At 41.2% G+C, this 15,571-nt stretch overlaps 1 protein-coding gene across 1 annotated transcript in view; it reads right to left on the minus strand.

Annotated features, from left to right (window-relative positions):
• The window catches only part of HERC1 (HECT and RLD domain containing E3 ubiquitin protein ligase family member 1), an 88,105-nt gene that overhangs the window by 11,367 nt on the left and 61,167 nt on the right, over positions 1 to 15,571 (minus strand). The window contains exons 50-67 of the mRNA XM_018552779.1: positions 14,072 to 14,285; positions 13,701 to 13,906; positions 12,889 to 13,016; positions 11,932 to 12,044; positions 11,567 to 11,767; positions 8,682 to 8,812; positions 8,331 to 8,530; positions 7,377 to 7,503; positions 6,880 to 7,014; positions 6,646 to 6,747; positions 6,112 to 6,285; positions 5,135 to 5,428; positions 4,862 to 4,927; positions 3,738 to 3,863; positions 3,223 to 3,361; positions 2,394 to 2,575; positions 504 to 659; positions 34 to 156 (exon numbers count right to left, since the gene is read on the minus strand). Of these exons, the coding sequence (XP_018408281.1) occupies positions 34 to 156; positions 504 to 659; positions 2,394 to 2,575; positions 3,223 to 3,361; positions 3,738 to 3,863; positions 4,862 to 4,927; positions 5,135 to 5,428; positions 6,112 to 6,285; positions 6,646 to 6,747; positions 6,880 to 7,014; positions 7,377 to 7,503; positions 8,331 to 8,530; positions 8,682 to 8,812; positions 11,567 to 11,767; positions 11,932 to 12,044; positions 12,889 to 13,016; positions 13,701 to 13,906; positions 14,072 to 14,285 (2,817 nt within the window). The remainder of the gene's footprint in view (positions 1 to 33; positions 157 to 503; positions 660 to 2,393; positions 2,576 to 3,222; positions 3,362 to 3,737; positions 3,864 to 4,861; positions 4,928 to 5,134; positions 5,429 to 6,111; positions 6,286 to 6,645; positions 6,748 to 6,879; positions 7,015 to 7,376; positions 7,504 to 8,330; positions 8,531 to 8,681; positions 8,813 to 11,566; positions 11,768 to 11,931; positions 12,045 to 12,888; positions 13,017 to 13,700; positions 13,907 to 14,071; positions 14,286 to 15,571) is intronic.

The raw sequence follows: 15,571 nt of genomic DNA on the forward strand, positions 1-15,571 counted from the left end.
TACAGAACAGTGTACAGAATGGAGCAGAATCACCTGTGGAGAAGATTTGGCCGTAGAGTTTCCCAAACCAAGCTTTCCATAATCTCCATCTCCAAAAGCCCAAACTAATAAACCATCAGAAGACACTGCTAGTGTGTGATTTAATCCACAGGCCACCTGAAGAGAGAAGATGGACATTTCAGCTGAGGCTCATATAGGATTGATTACATTTATACACAAGTACAGTAATTAACTAACAGAACAAAACGAATGATCAACAGTGTCCAACACAAAGGCAGCTATGTGACAACAGAATGCACAATAAATTCTGCAGTGCACAGAGGAGATGCTATTGTGGCTGGCAATGTTAAGGGCAAAATAATAAGACATGAACAGAGCAAGCAGCATATTTTTCTTTACACATTGGCACAAATGGAAACAGGAAGTATATAAAGTAACAGATGCATCTACTAAGAGAAGTGTTAATAAGAGAAAGTCAAAGCCAGATAATGTATTCATATTACCTGGCCAATGTGAAATCCTTCAAGTGCAGTCACCCGTTCTGGCAGCTTCTTGTTGGATGTGTTTCCCAATCCGAGACGACCATAATCTCCATTTCCGAATGTAAAAAGCTTCCCATCAGCTGTCACTACTGCAGAGTGCTTGAAGCCACAGGACATCTGGAATTTGTTTGAAAAAGAAATCAGCTTTGGTAACATCTGTTTAGGGTCTATTCACACATCTCCGTTCCTGTGCATTCTGTTGAAGCAAACCTTTACCCTTTTCACTAAAAATCACACGGAGATATGAAATCCCCTTACAATCAACAAATTTTTTTCCCTTCTACCTACAATTACTGTTTTTCCACTTCCTGGTATTCATAGGCATTAGCAATGTAGCCAATGCCTAAGAAATGTATCCTGGGAAGGTTACATCACAGTGCATTGTTGGGAAATCCCATCTGTAAACTGCAAAATCTCACAAGATCTCAAAGAAGGCATTTTCCCCCCCTGCGATGATGTGCATGGTCACATGATCTAGTAACATGTGCCAGAGTTCCAGGAAGTAAAGGGAGATGGAATAATCCGCCTTTAGTAAAAAATGGCCACAATTAGACAAATGGGGAGGAAAAGAAAAATAAGGTATGCAAAGAATACAAAGACGGCAATCATCTAGAAGTATGTGTTTGTAGATTGTCATTACAAAACATTGGTGTATTTGTCATTTTACAAATAAAGGTACAGTTCCTCTTTAAGGCAGCCCATTCAAATAAATGAGCTGTAAATGCACAGAAATGGACCAAAAAATGGACATGACGCATTTATGATGTAGTGCACAACGCATGGAATTGCAAAGATATGCATGGTAGCTCATTGTCTTGGAATGGGGTGCCATTCAAAATGAATGGCATAGCAACAAACACATGTAACATGCAGCAATGTGTGTTGCATTATGCCTGCATTACAGTGACACGCCAGAACACACAGGTGTGTTTTGGCCCTTGATGTAAATGTTCTCATTCATATGTCTGTACTTTGATCTAGCACAGTTAAAGCAAAAAACAGTAACTGAGCAAAGAGACCATGATTTCTGTTAAGGTGTGCATAGTGCCAATCCCCTAGAATGGTCACACAATACAGTATATATTGTCTACACTCACAGTTAATTCCACGTTTGTAAAATCAATGGGGGCACAAGGCAAACGCGGAGAACAAATGTGCATGAACGCGCTACACTTAGGTGTGAATGTGGGCTTAAGTGTTTGCAGAGTAGATAGAATAATATAGTTTAAGAACTGGGTGCTGAAGGGGTTCAGAAGCTAGTAAAGCTCAGAGAGCACACTCACAGACACACACATGGGGACAGGTAAGAACGGCTCTTCCTACAGTCCTGAGAGTGGGCAGGAGGAGTTAGTGCCACAAACTACAGAGAGGGGACACAGCAGGGGTGACAGAACCGGCCACAGTGCAAACAAACTAAGCACCCCCATCAGCCTCTGAAGTGAGCTCAAAAGAGGGAACAGGGGGCGGGGCTGACATTATAGCAGCCAAAGCCTGGAGCCCTATCCATACTGCTGCATCTATGTATGTGAGCCGGTGTGTCTGGAGGGCTGCTGCTCAGATTTTTGGTGTTGCGCTCGGGGTGATTAGGGTGTGCCCAGCCGCACACCTTTCATAGACATACGGCCAAGGTCTCTGCATGCTTTAAAATGAATCTGGGAAAGACAGGGGGCATCTCTGGATAAACATAACTTGTTAGTATTAGATAACTTCTAAGATCATTATTAAGAACAAAAAACATATCACCAAAGCAAACTTAATTATACTTAGAAGTGTCACAGAAAGGAGGAGGTATCATGTTTTGTAAAATCCTCATTACATCCATATTTACACGTAACAATTGTTTATGTGTACCTGCACCACTTCTTCTCCTTGTAGGGCCTCGATCTGTCTTGGTCTCCTTTGACGGTCACTATTTCCATGTCCCAGTTTGCCATAATCTCCATCTCCCCAGCTAAACACCTCTCCACTCTCTGTCAGTGCCATGGAGTGTCCATCCGAGCCACAAGAGGTCACTAGCTGTGTCACTACAAATCCTGTTACCAAGAAAAGGGCTGGTTTAAGAGAACTAAAGTAAAGAAAGTGGAGCAACTAAATCAGGTGTTATTGTATTCTTTCTGCAAAACACAATTTTAAACATAATTTTTTTGTTCCGATAGCCTTGTAATTTGGCCATATATAATAATAATAATATAATAGATCTTCGCTATTTTTACATTAGGATACATTATATTTAGAAATGTTGCCCATATAAAGTGGAACTTCCGATAATTTTTTATGACAGAATAGGGAATGCTTAGAACCTGTCTGGTTTTAATGCTCTCTCGGTTACGGATTTTCCCTCACTACCTGCTCCAGAGACACAAAAGGAAATCTTCCAGAAGTCAACGGAAAAAAAACACTGATTACAGTTGTCACCTGAAACCTAATCTAACCTTCTCCACCCTATCCCCCCCCCAAAAAGCAGAGTACCAGTTTACACTGGAATTGAACATTGAAAGTGAATGTTATATGCACAGAAACAAATTAAGTGTAATTAAAACACTAAGTACATTTAGGTTCCAGTGGTGGAATGTTTGGGCAACTCCCTGAAGATAAAAGCTATAGTCATATAAATGGTCAGGCTCTGTAATGCATTAATCAGAGATTATGTTTGCATTGAAAAATAGAATTACTGTCATACCCTGCAATGCGGAGATGACGGTCAGTACATGAAGGTCATCCGAGTTTCCTTGCCCAAGGCGGCCGTAGCTCCCCTCTCCACAGGCAAGAACAGTACCATTAGCTTGATTAACAAAGGTGCAATTTTGGCCGCAGATCACCTGAAAATAATAGAAAACATTGCATGAGAAGACACATTTAAAAAGGTAAAGGAGCAGCACTACAATACATAACTGACCAACCAGACATGTTGTCTGTGTATTATTAGGTTTGCAGTACAAAGTTTTATTATCAATGTTATTGACATTTACGTTTAACACTAACAGGGGTGCACATTTTCTTTAAAAAACACACACAAGCATTCAAAGGAGCAGGGAGTCTGGTGTGATTAAGCTTAGAGAGTTCAAAATTGTACAAAGCACACACATATATAATAGCACTGCTGGTTTACAACAGAAGTCACATTGAAAACAGAAAACAAATATGCTTCTTTGCATCTATATGAACAGTGTATAAGCCTTTCTGTTACTGCGATACCTGCTGTGCCTGAGAGAATGATGCAGCTGCTGATGGAATCATCACATTCCTGCCAGCTTCTGCCAGTTGTCCATGACGCCCGGCTCCCCACAGGTACACATCACATTTGCCTCCGAGGTGCCAGTCCTGCAAAGCAACAATTAATATTGATGTTCACTACTCAGAGATGCGGCTCTACATTGATAAACAATACAGATCATGCAGACTGACGTCAGTGCAAACTATGGTCATGTTCATGTTTAACAGCTTTAAAGAAATAAAAGAGTTCTCTTTAGGGTCATGGGAGGACATATACTAACCTCTTCCCCTGACCCAAAGCTCAGTATATCATGGGCTATTGCCGGCGATATACCGAGAGAGCCGCAGCCGGGACGGATCCCGACAATACTGTCGCGATCCACCCAGCTGCGTGAGTGACATCTGTGCCAGCCCCCGTCCCCGTTCGTTCCTCCACTCAGCGCTGGAGGATCGGGGAGAGGAGGGGGGAATCCCTGCGGGGAGCCATGACTGATAGTCATCACTCACTGCAGGGAGACGACGGGAAGCGAGCAGATCGCTTGCATATTTCTGCTCACTACCCGATCAATAGAGCCGACCTGTGACAGCTTCTTTGTCACAGGTCGGCTCTAACTATGAGGATGAGTGGAAATCAATCACCTCATAGTTCTCCTTTAAGCATTCAAGAAAAACAATGAGAAGTAATGCTGTATAAAATCAGAAGCAAACAACACTCAACTGTTGCCAATTGTGACCTTTATTCCACCGCAGGCTGACTAACAAAAACTATTCAGCTCATTGGAAGGGTATGGGCCTAATTCTCTTTAGCTTTTAAATCTTGACTTTGCATCTGGTCTCCTGTGGATGATACATTTGTCTATGGTATTTGTATATAGGCAGGACACAGACTTTCAACTGAGGGTAATACACAGTACCAGAGATAAGACTAACTGCAGTGGAAATCACTAGAAGGTCTGTTTCAGTCCTGGTTATGCTAGCCTAACAAAGAAGCAATGTAAATTGAAAACCAGCTACGTTTTATTTTTTTAGTCTGATCATCTCACATCCATTGCATAGCTAGCATATTACCAGAGCGCAGCTTGAATAAACTACTGGGTATGACATACCTCTGGTCTGGAGGTAGCCCAACCCATAATTTGTTCATCCGTCCCATTCATCCATTTGCTGTTATCCTGTTTGTAAAAGAATATACAGATCGGATTATTTTCACACTGCATGCTAACAGACAGGATAACCAATAACTTTTCTATACACTACTTCATGTGAAAAATCACATTTACAACAGAAAACAGGCATTCTATTCACTTTTAGTAAAATCATGACATGTTTGGCTACCAATGTAGTTATTTTAAGTGTCATTTAATAGAAGTAGTTCCTACCATTAAAAGTCTTAGCTCTTCCTCAGGGACTGGCTCCAGGTCAGGAACACTGAAGGATTCTGGAAAAGGAGCACCTCTGGCCAAGGCCTCAGCAGCTTTGATGGTGATAGAGAAACACTCTAGCCAGGCCCACTCAGCATGGTTCCAGGAGGAAGGTTCTGGTGAAGCTAATCGATGGTGAGGAGGGATGGGTGGATTGCACATGAACTGGTCAAGGTTTAGTCCCACGGCCAGTGATGCAAGGCACTGCATATATGGGCTGTGTACTAACTGATCTCCACACACAACATAAGGCTGAAATAAAACAGAGGACTGTTGGCAAAGGAACTCTGAACACACCATGTAAAATATACAGTTGAAGATTTTTCTATCAATGCTTTTTTTTTTTTTTTTTCTTGAACAGAAACTCTTGTAGGAGGAGAAAATAAGTTTCAGAAGTCAGATGATCAGAACTTGTTTGTCACTCTCCAAACAGTTAAGTCTAAACCACAGTATTATTTATAGCATTATGTGTGCACATACATAATAATTTAGTAAGTTTTAGTAGAAGAAATTTGCCTGAAAAAAGCATCATGCTCAGTATGCAACATAGTATGTGGACGGTTCTCAGTTTATCTAGGGCACTGTATATCTAGTAGTGGTTAGTCACATTCAGCTGAACCTGTTCTATAATGTTGAAATTTCAGGGCTTATGCAAGCAGCCTCTTCAGTTCTAAAGAGTGTCTGGAACATACCCCAGCATTTAAAGCCACATAGGGAACTCAGCCACCTTAATCCAATCACCATTGAATTTGCACAAAGTAGATGTTTACTGTCCAAGAACTATACACGAGTGTCCAGAAGGTTAACTGAGAACAGAACAAAACAACCTTTTGGAATGTTCAGAACACCACTGAATATTTCAGGAGGTCCTTTTCACTTGTAGATGGCACCAAGTTTATGATGCGGGCAGTGCATGATGGTGTCATTGTAAATACCTTTTCATATGCATATTGCTCCTGGAGCATTACAGGAAGGCGCTCTAAGAAGGTCTGCATACAGGGTGCCATGTTAAGGCCCACTATCCCTTGTTGTTTTAGTGCAGTCCTGCAAGTTGCCAAGATGTGATTTGATGCTATCCACTCAGGGGTGCAGTTCACCACTAGAATATCCTGTAAAAAGAGATTAAATGAACCAATACATACATAAGAGGACAGCCATTATTATATGGTTACTCATTGAGAACAACCAACAGCAAGACAAGCCTAAGTTCCAAAAAGTTTCAGTCCCCATTGTTAATTGACTGATGTGATTCATGCTTACACAGAGAATTTCCAACAACTTAGACATATTTTATAGGAAAGCAGTTATTATCTAATCACTGCAGGCGATACTTGATTTAGTCTGGGATCATTCTATTTACAGGTATTCTAAGAGGACTGTTAAGTAACTAAACATCAATGACCAACATATGACATGTTACGATACTAAGCAGTTGATCATTATCCATGTCAAGCAGAGAATCAGGTTACCTTTGAGCGGTTTGAACAAGCAGCAATTCCAACATCAGGAATCCAAACTGTGGTAGTAACAGCTCCCGAACCAGTAACTACAGACTGTAAGACACAGCCATCCTAAACCAAAGAAATAACATTATTAGCACATTCAGCATTGCAGATAGTAAGAGTAACCTGCAAGGAAGATTTCAGACCCGGTATGTTCAAAGTATACAGTATATTATTATATAATAAAACACATGTTCTCACCCTTAAAGACCAAATATTCATTAAGCCACCAAGTCCACCAGACACGAGGGCTAGTCCATCAGGACTGAATGCTACTGTCCGCACTGGGGTTATGTGTCCCCGTAGCTTATATACACATCGTGCATCCTCTGGTTTCTTAAACTCCTGAAGTAAAAGAAGACTGAAATCACCGATTTGCAGCAAACTACACCCCACATGTAGATAAAGGTCTGTTGGCTGGTCTTAAGCAAAATCTGATCTAAGGAGACATAGTAATCAAGCAGCAAAACCAGAGATCGTTAATCTGAAAGGGGGAAAAAACAAACAGCATTCTGCTTGTTTCCCGGGTCAGTGGCCTGCCAACAGGGTCTGGAGCATCCCATAGACATTACCTCTAGTTATACGGTATATAGAATTTAATGGATTTAGAGCATTACTTATTAACAATTATGGTATGCACTAGGTATAAAAAAAACTAACTGCTTACTAAATTGAATGGTCTATACTGCCCTTTAAACAGTGTAATCACTAACCTTGCATGATGATTGTTCCCTCCATCCTTCCTGTGATGTTGATTTGGGCTGAGCTGTTTCGAGAGAGGCTTGTGGAACTGTCCATACACACACCAAACCGTTCTGACACCCACTGGAATAGAATGCATTATATTTAAAAACATTACTTATGCCCTAAAGTCAAATAGCTAGTGAATGCAAGAGTATACAGCCAGAAGGGAAGATTTCACTGACTTAGTTTTAGGCCTACAAACAGAACTCTAATCAGCTGAAATCCATATTCTAAATAAAATTATTGTGCAAATCCTTATTAAAATCAAAAGATAACCAAATATTTTCAACATAAAAGTAAATGGATTCCAACAGTACCAGATAAGAGTAAATGCACCTATCCTTTTCTACTCTCATCTCCTACCTCAGGATGCAGAGCATAACCTAAACTTATCTACAACACTGATGCCCTGAGATTTCACCTCGCTGTACTGGCACATACACATTCATTTTTTTGGGAAACCCCATCAGATGTCAGATATGTTGGATGATGGCCTCCAGATTGAATAGAAGCCACAGTGTGCATGCTCCTGTGCGGCTAAGAGGATTACTAAAGTTTTCAGCCAGAGGCTGTGCAGTGTTTGACCAGCCCCTCAGTGCAGCTCTCCAGACAGCAGTTCTGTAGACAAGCATAAGCTATGCTTAGCATGCCTAGGAAATTAAGGGGTGGGGGCAAAAAGAATAAGTGCATTAGTACTTTAGCATGACCCTGACAATGTTTTCTATGTAATATTAAACTTAAGCAAGAACAAACATACCTTGGAAAGATTTAAAAAAAACCTGTACCACTGGCTCACATACGGGTTAGCCATTTAATGTTCTGGACACTTTCAGGAGTTTGTAGAAGTCTCAAGGGATCTACATTAGTTATGTATGCATAATTTAGTAAGCAATGCAAAATACACTCACGTTCCAACCATGAGCTGTGGGCTGTCCGCTTTCCCAGGCAAAGAGCACCACGCTACTGTGTTGACATAGGATGGGTGTGGGAGGCAGTAGAGGGTTTTCCAGCTGCCACCTGTGTTCCCCCAAAGCTTAACAGTGTCCTCTTTGGCACAGGTAAGCAGCACGTCACCTGCTGGATCCCACTTTAAACTCACAAACATCTCCTAAAAAAAACAAACAACCTCCAATTCAGTCAATAGCAGTGTCATGACACACACAAAACGTTAGAAATGTAAAGAGTTCTATACAAAAATTAAAAGGACAGCTTAGACAAGTTCGAAAACAAAATCTAGGTGACAACAGGGGATATTTCACCTTGTGTGCATCGATGAGTACTATCCCTCCTCTCTCTTCTGGTTCTCGGTGTCCAATTAATAACTTTCCATCAGCAAAACCAACAGCAAAAGGACGGTCTTCACTAAACCAAGCAATGCAGGTAACAGCAACTGTCAAAACATGAAAAAGAAAAACTACTTATCAAAGTAACCCTGATATAATAAGAATGGGATGTCATCTTAACCACTTGCTAACCGGGGTGTTAAACCCCCTTCCTGTCCAGGCCATTTTTCAGTATTCAGCGCTGCAGTACTTTGACGCTGAATCGATATTGATACCATTTTTTGGGGACACATAGAGCTTTCTTTTGGTGGTATTTAATCACCACTGGGGTTTTCATTTTTTACTATATAATTAAAAAATAAAAAAACCTGGTTTTCCCTACTTTATGTTATAAAACATTTACCATTACCCAATTTTTTTTTTTTTAAATATTAAAGACAGGGTCACGTCAGGTAAATAGACACCAAACGTGTCAAACCTTAAAATTGCGTGTGCCTGCGAAATTGCAAAAAAACTACCATGACTACAATTGGCCATAGGCAACGCTTTAAAAGCTTTTACCGCTCATCAGTTTGGTGTTATTAGTGATTGATGGCCCTAGAATTATTGCTCTCACTGCAATTTATGCGGCGATATGCAACATGTGTGGTGTAATCGCTATGTTTGCATGTATGTGCCCCCGACGCATATTTACGTTTATATGTGCATACACGCGGGGGACAAATATATATATTTTTTGGTGGTGTTTATTTATTTTTTAATACGAGTCTAATTTTTATAAATGTGATTTTTCTATATGGTCAATATTTCACCAGTGAATGTTTAATGAATCTCACATGTAGCAATTAGTACCAAGAGCATGATCATAAACAAAGAGGGGTGGGACCTGTGTCCTTCAATGGAGTCCAAGATCAGGATTTTACGGTAAGCACAAAAATCCTATTTTCTTTCTCATCTATTAAAGGACACCGTAAATCATATACTGTTGGGACACCTAAAAGCAGTTCGGCTGAGGGGAGGGCAAACAGCAACATTCCAATAGCAGGCCCAACAAAAACAAAACAGGACTGCTGCATGCAGCCCAGGAGCAACCTTAAGGATCAACACCCGAACTGAACAATGAATGAGTCCAACCACCCTGCCTGATAGCGGAACCTGCCAACATGACCAGAGGGAGGACACAAATAATCAACCTGATGCCTGAAACCAAAAATTAACTGTCACCAACCAGAAAGACAGCCTGTGTGTCTGCCTTTAAAGATTAGTTAGTTTCCCGTCAGATTACTCAACTTTCCCATCAGACACCTGACAGAGACCTTCCTTTCCAGCTTCATTGGAAGTTATAGTCTCTGGGGCTGCATTCTGGATTTCTGGAATAGGAAGTTCCTCCTAAGTTGTGGAATTCATGGTCAGGTGTTCTGGTTTAGACGCCACTGGACACCATCTATGAACTTCTATGTCTTCTCTCTCAAGAAAGAACGGGAGGTCCTTCTTGTGTCAGGAGAGGTAGTCTGGTTCTGGTGTGGGCTTCTCAGTCTTACTTTCACCCACGGTAAAACCGGTGGTAGCAGGAAATTCAAAAGGACACCCCATGGTGCAAATAAGGAGGTAGCTCCTAGTGTTCAGCCCTACTTAAAGAGTAAGTCCTCAGAGAGAGGCATGAGGTTTTGGATTAGGGCTGCAAGTAATGATTATTTTCATAATCGATTAGTTGGTCGATAATTTTTTTTATTAAATCGGATAAAAATAAATACCATCCTTAAATTTAAAATAAAATACATAAATGTAGTTTTACAAACAAAGTTTTCTTCAGAATAAAACTGCATGCACAATTTTTAGCAATCCCACTGCACTGGAACGCACCGCATTGTAGTACCGTGCGTTCCAGTGCGGGCGATCACACTGGGCGGGAGGCACGTTTGGGGAAAATGAAATGGCACTGCAACGCACCTCCTGCAGCAGAATTTGTCAGGCCGAAAATGACTTTTCTTCCACCTTTTATAATTTTTTTACAAATAATTGTACTGTAAAAGCACATGGCGCTTGAATAGCTTCAGCCAGGGAATGACAGCTGCCAGTGGCAAGACTTTGCAGACGGCAGCTGAATGTAAATACAGCAGGTAGTGGGCTGGTGAAATAGCAAGCCTGTTATTGGCCATTTCAACTTGCAATAGCCAAGAGCAGGCTGACAATTGCACCCGCCCACTGCTTGCCTCCCAGCATGGAGAAGAGCTAGGGTATCCAACCAACTAATCGATAATGAGAATAGTCGACAATTATTCTCATCATCGATTAAATCGAGTAGTTGGTTGCAGCCCTACTTTGGATCTCGAAAGCGTTCCTCGGCTAACCAAAACCAGTGTCTAGAAAGTGCCTAACATGGAACTCAATGCCCAAAAGTCACCTGTAAGCCACCCCTTCCCACCACATCCAGTCCAGCGGGGTCCAGGTATGGCACCCCAAAGCTAGGCTGAGGAAAGGCCGATCCAGATAGCTGCCATATAGAGACCAGCTCAAGCAATGATACAGCAAGGTATCTTGGTTGAAGAAGAATCAAAGAAAAAAAGCAAATGATTAGACCCTTTCCCAGCACAGCTGAAGAAAAGATGCCCATTATGCTGGGACACTAGCAAAAAAAATGATGCATGCTGGACAGAGGGTGGGTTATCCTGGGCCGATGTACAGTTTTTGTGACAGCACATGACTTCCGGTGTCCTTAAATGGATAAGAAAAATAGCTTTGAGGATTGTTATGACTGTGCAACTCTCCTGATACTCTACCAATCGGTCTGAGCTTTGTTATTATTCTATTTAGTGCAATTTACAATGTGTAGGCTATAGGAGTCACTGACTTTTACATACCCTCTTTTCTGTAACAGTGCTCCAGTTCCACACGGTGCATGCTGATGGCATCTGTCACTTCAATTAGCCCTAAAGATCCATCAACACGACCCACCAACAAAGACTCTGGCTGGTCACTAGCCCATCCCTCTCCAGGACACTGTTCAGGCCACACAATGCAAGAGACCCAGTGAGGCTGAATGTCCAAAAGTCCTTTTCCACCTGGTGAATGAAGGTTACATATAGAATTATATAAGCAGTATCAAAAGCGAAATATCCAGTCTAAATCATCTAAAACAAGGAAAATATCCTTTAGACTCAACCTCCAGACACAATATATAAGATGGATATATATTTATATAAAAGATGGATGGATAAATTGATACCATTGACTTGCCAGATGTTGATTGTCTTTTCCAGGGCTCCAGCCAGATATCGGCCACTAACACTCCAGCACACAGGAGACAAGGATGGGTCAGGTTCCTCTGGGGTTCCCTCTCTAACAAAGAGAAAAATCCTGTTCATGACTTGTGTATGTATTACTTGGAAAGCTGGAAAAATACTCCTGACCACAAAAATATAGGCAGCACATTGCTAGCATCTTCCATTAACAGGATTGTTAGACATATATGCTCCTACACTGTGCATTTATGTACCAACCCCTGCTGCCTTTATATATAACCTGTCACATCACTGCTGTTACATTTATACTCACTTTAAATCACACAAGTTTTGTAAGAACCTGTTTATTTTTTTCGTTTTCTCTAGCTACTTTTTTAAAACAAAATGCATTACATTCCTGGTAGAATGGGGGTTTTACCCATAGAAACCAAGATGATTAAATGTTTTATTTTTCTAGTAGAGATTTGAACATAAAAGCTAAAAATAACTAGGTATTAGGAGAAACACTTTTTTTCCATTGAGGTATGCACCAGTGTTTATCAGCACTGATATTTGACAAGACTGCATAAGTGTACAGGTTTTAAAGAAAACCACTGCAGCCTTAGCAGGACACTGTGCTGGGTGATCACTTTATGGCAAGGGTAGTAAGGATAACACTTCATTCATTGTCCCTGCAATATAATTATCCAGCACATGGCAATACTGAGCAAACTGGTGACTGCTGGAATAAGTGCAGAATATTCCCACTCGCCTTCCATAAAAATAGCACAAAAAAAAAAGAACAAAAGCCAAAACATTTCAGTACACTAAATCCATGTTCACTTTGGTGAGAATGGTTATGGACAGCGATATTTAAAAATCATCAACAAATAATTTTTCATCTTCTTGAGCCCTAAGTTTGACAGAGCATAAGGTACACTGCAAAAGCAAAAACTACTCACGGTTTTTGGAAGACGCATGTTTGCTGAAGGGAATACTGGTTTCTAGACACATTCCACACCCTGACAGTCCCATCACTGCCACTAGTGGCCAGTAATGCTTTTTTACTGCTCCACACAGAGGTGATAACCTGCAAACAGGGAAAACATTCACAATTAACTTACACAATTAAGCACACAGAGGGGAATTTATCAAAACTGGAGCAACTGACAAAATCTAGAGCAGTTGCCCAGGGCAACCAATCAGCTTCTATCAGTTTGTTCAGTTAAGATTTGAAAGAATAGCATTACTGCCCAGTTTGCAAAAAATAAACAGCAATTTTAATTTGAGGCTTTTTATTCAGGTAATTTGTTGACAGGGATTCCCTGTAATGTAAAGAAATGGACACCAGCAGGCCACTTAAAAAATGAACTGCCAAGGTGACCTGGCTGTATTACCTATCAGGAAAAAGTCTGCACACTAGGCACCATAACACACTGCATTATAATAAATGTAAAGGGACTCTCATTGGAGAATAGTGGAGGCTATTACTGAACTCTCCTCTATAAATGCTAGTTTCCTGGCTGCCATGCTGATGCTTTGGTTACTGGTTTATCTCAATACAGAGATAAGTAATCCCGACTATAAATAAAAAGTACTTAAATCAGACACGGCCAGCCAAGTAGTATTTTAAGGAGGCCAGCAATGGCAGCCCCATACGTCTCTCATGACGGTGTCACTTTAAATTCCCTATTGAAATCATCAGATATTCTTTCCAATCAATATCCCAAAAAACAGTTAGAATGTGATTTTGTTGACGAAAATAAGAATTCACCCTGTTTTGATGTGCCTCCAGTTTGGTCAAAGAACATTTCCGCAAATCTCCACCCATATCCGCAAGAGTCTGTGGTGCAGTCTGATTGTCTCTATCATGAGCAGCAAGCGTACGTACTAACTGTTGAGCAGCCCATTGTCGGTGCTGGGAGGACAGGCGGGATGAGAGGCAGCAGGCAGCCAGGGCATTGGCCAGTTCCAAAGGACCTAAAATAGAACAGGTAAAAAATAAATCTATATGGATGAACGTGTAAAGCCCACCAATATTTGAGGTATCTAAAGTCTATAGAGGTAAAGAACAAAATCGTAAAATTCTACTTTGTTCAGTTTTGAAGGACAATCCTTTCACCATGCTACATAAAGCCACCTTACCTCTCTTTTCCATTTCTGCTTTGTCATAATTTGGTCGCAGTTTAGCCCCTTTGTCAGCTAGCAGTGCAACAAGCGCTTGTGTCACCACAAAGTTGGGTGAGGTAACAAGTTTATTTTCTTCTGCAATTCCACGTAAAAAACTAGGTAAGAATTTCCTTTGCACTGGGTCCTCCACTGTTGTTAAGTTCACACCAGTTGCTGCAGATATCAAGTTCTGTAGAAACAGGGACAGAAAGATACTGAAGTTTTACAGCAGACAAAGTAAACAAAAGGCATGCATTGCTTTTCAGAAATGAACTATCTGAAAAATTTTACTGCTTTTGGGAATAGTAAGTGTAAAATAAAATATAGGCAAAAAAAGAAATACAATTTCCTAATCTGGGTAGGCACCTTTTGCTATGAGCTATGTGCTAGGGTTCTAACACCTAATTTTATGTTAGCTTTCACATAACAGAAGTAAAAACGTTGCTTCTTAAGGGATACCATTTCTACTTGCTTCTCCTTTGCAATGCTAGGAGGGATTGTGAGGGGTTTAACTCTGTCTGTACTGTGCTTGCTTATGTCATTATGACTTTAAGCCCTCGTTCACACCTGACCGTTTTGTAGCGCGTTCTACGCTCGACGAACGCTCTACAAAACGGTCAAAAATATAAATTGCATTGTAGTCAGTGGTCGCGTTCCCACCTTGCCGTATTTCCGCCCGTCCCTAACGCTCTACAAAACGGCCCACGCCTGAAAAGGTCCAGGTACTACTTTGGGCCGTTTTGAAGGGCGTTTTCCATTGGGATACAGCCAAGTAGCCTTCGGGGTCGCGCGACTTTTTTACCGCGATTCGTGTGGCATATGCAATACGCCTAGGTGTGAACGAGGGCTAAAGTAGATCTGAACACTGCCTGTCCTAATCCTCAAATTTCAGTCCTAAGTCTTTCTACAAGGACAGGCCACTGTGAAGGTGCTCAGAAAAACTTGGATTTAGCAATCTTGACTACGGCAACAAAACATCCAAAAAGGGAAGATATATTTTTTTAAATGTACTTTTTGTTATGCTGTATGAATGGGAACATTTAACAAACATATAGAGGGTTTGTCTCAAATTTGAATGCAAAAGTGCATCACTTTAAAGAGACAATGCCAGATTGCTTATTCAGGGCAAAGTGGAAGTGCGTGGTAATAGCCCACCCCTCCAGCAAGGAATACTGACCCACCAATGCTCTTTCGGCTGCTCTCCACTCTCTCCCACCGCTCTAACAAAGTGGGGTTTCTGGGTATACGGAAGCTTGTGACCTCCTCTATGCGACAGTGCTTGAGCCTGAGCAGCCAACTGCTAGGTCTGAACACTATCACATGTGGGGCCAGTGATGTCATCCCCCTGGGTACTTTTCAACATCATCTAACACTAAAACATACCCAGGGTGGAATCCTGCTGCGAGTAGCGCAGATGGATCAGTATACCTTTCTGGGTGGGTGGGCAACCAAGAGACACTTTCACTTTGGCCTAAA

Source organism: Nanorana parkeri, unplaced genomic scaffold (assembly GCF_000935625.1).
Source record: "Nanorana parkeri isolate BGI_ZX_2015 unplaced genomic scaffold, ASM93562v1 scaffold97, whole genome shotgun sequence".
NCBI lineage: Eukaryota > Metazoa > Chordata > Amphibia > Anura > Dicroglossidae > Nanorana > Nanorana parkeri.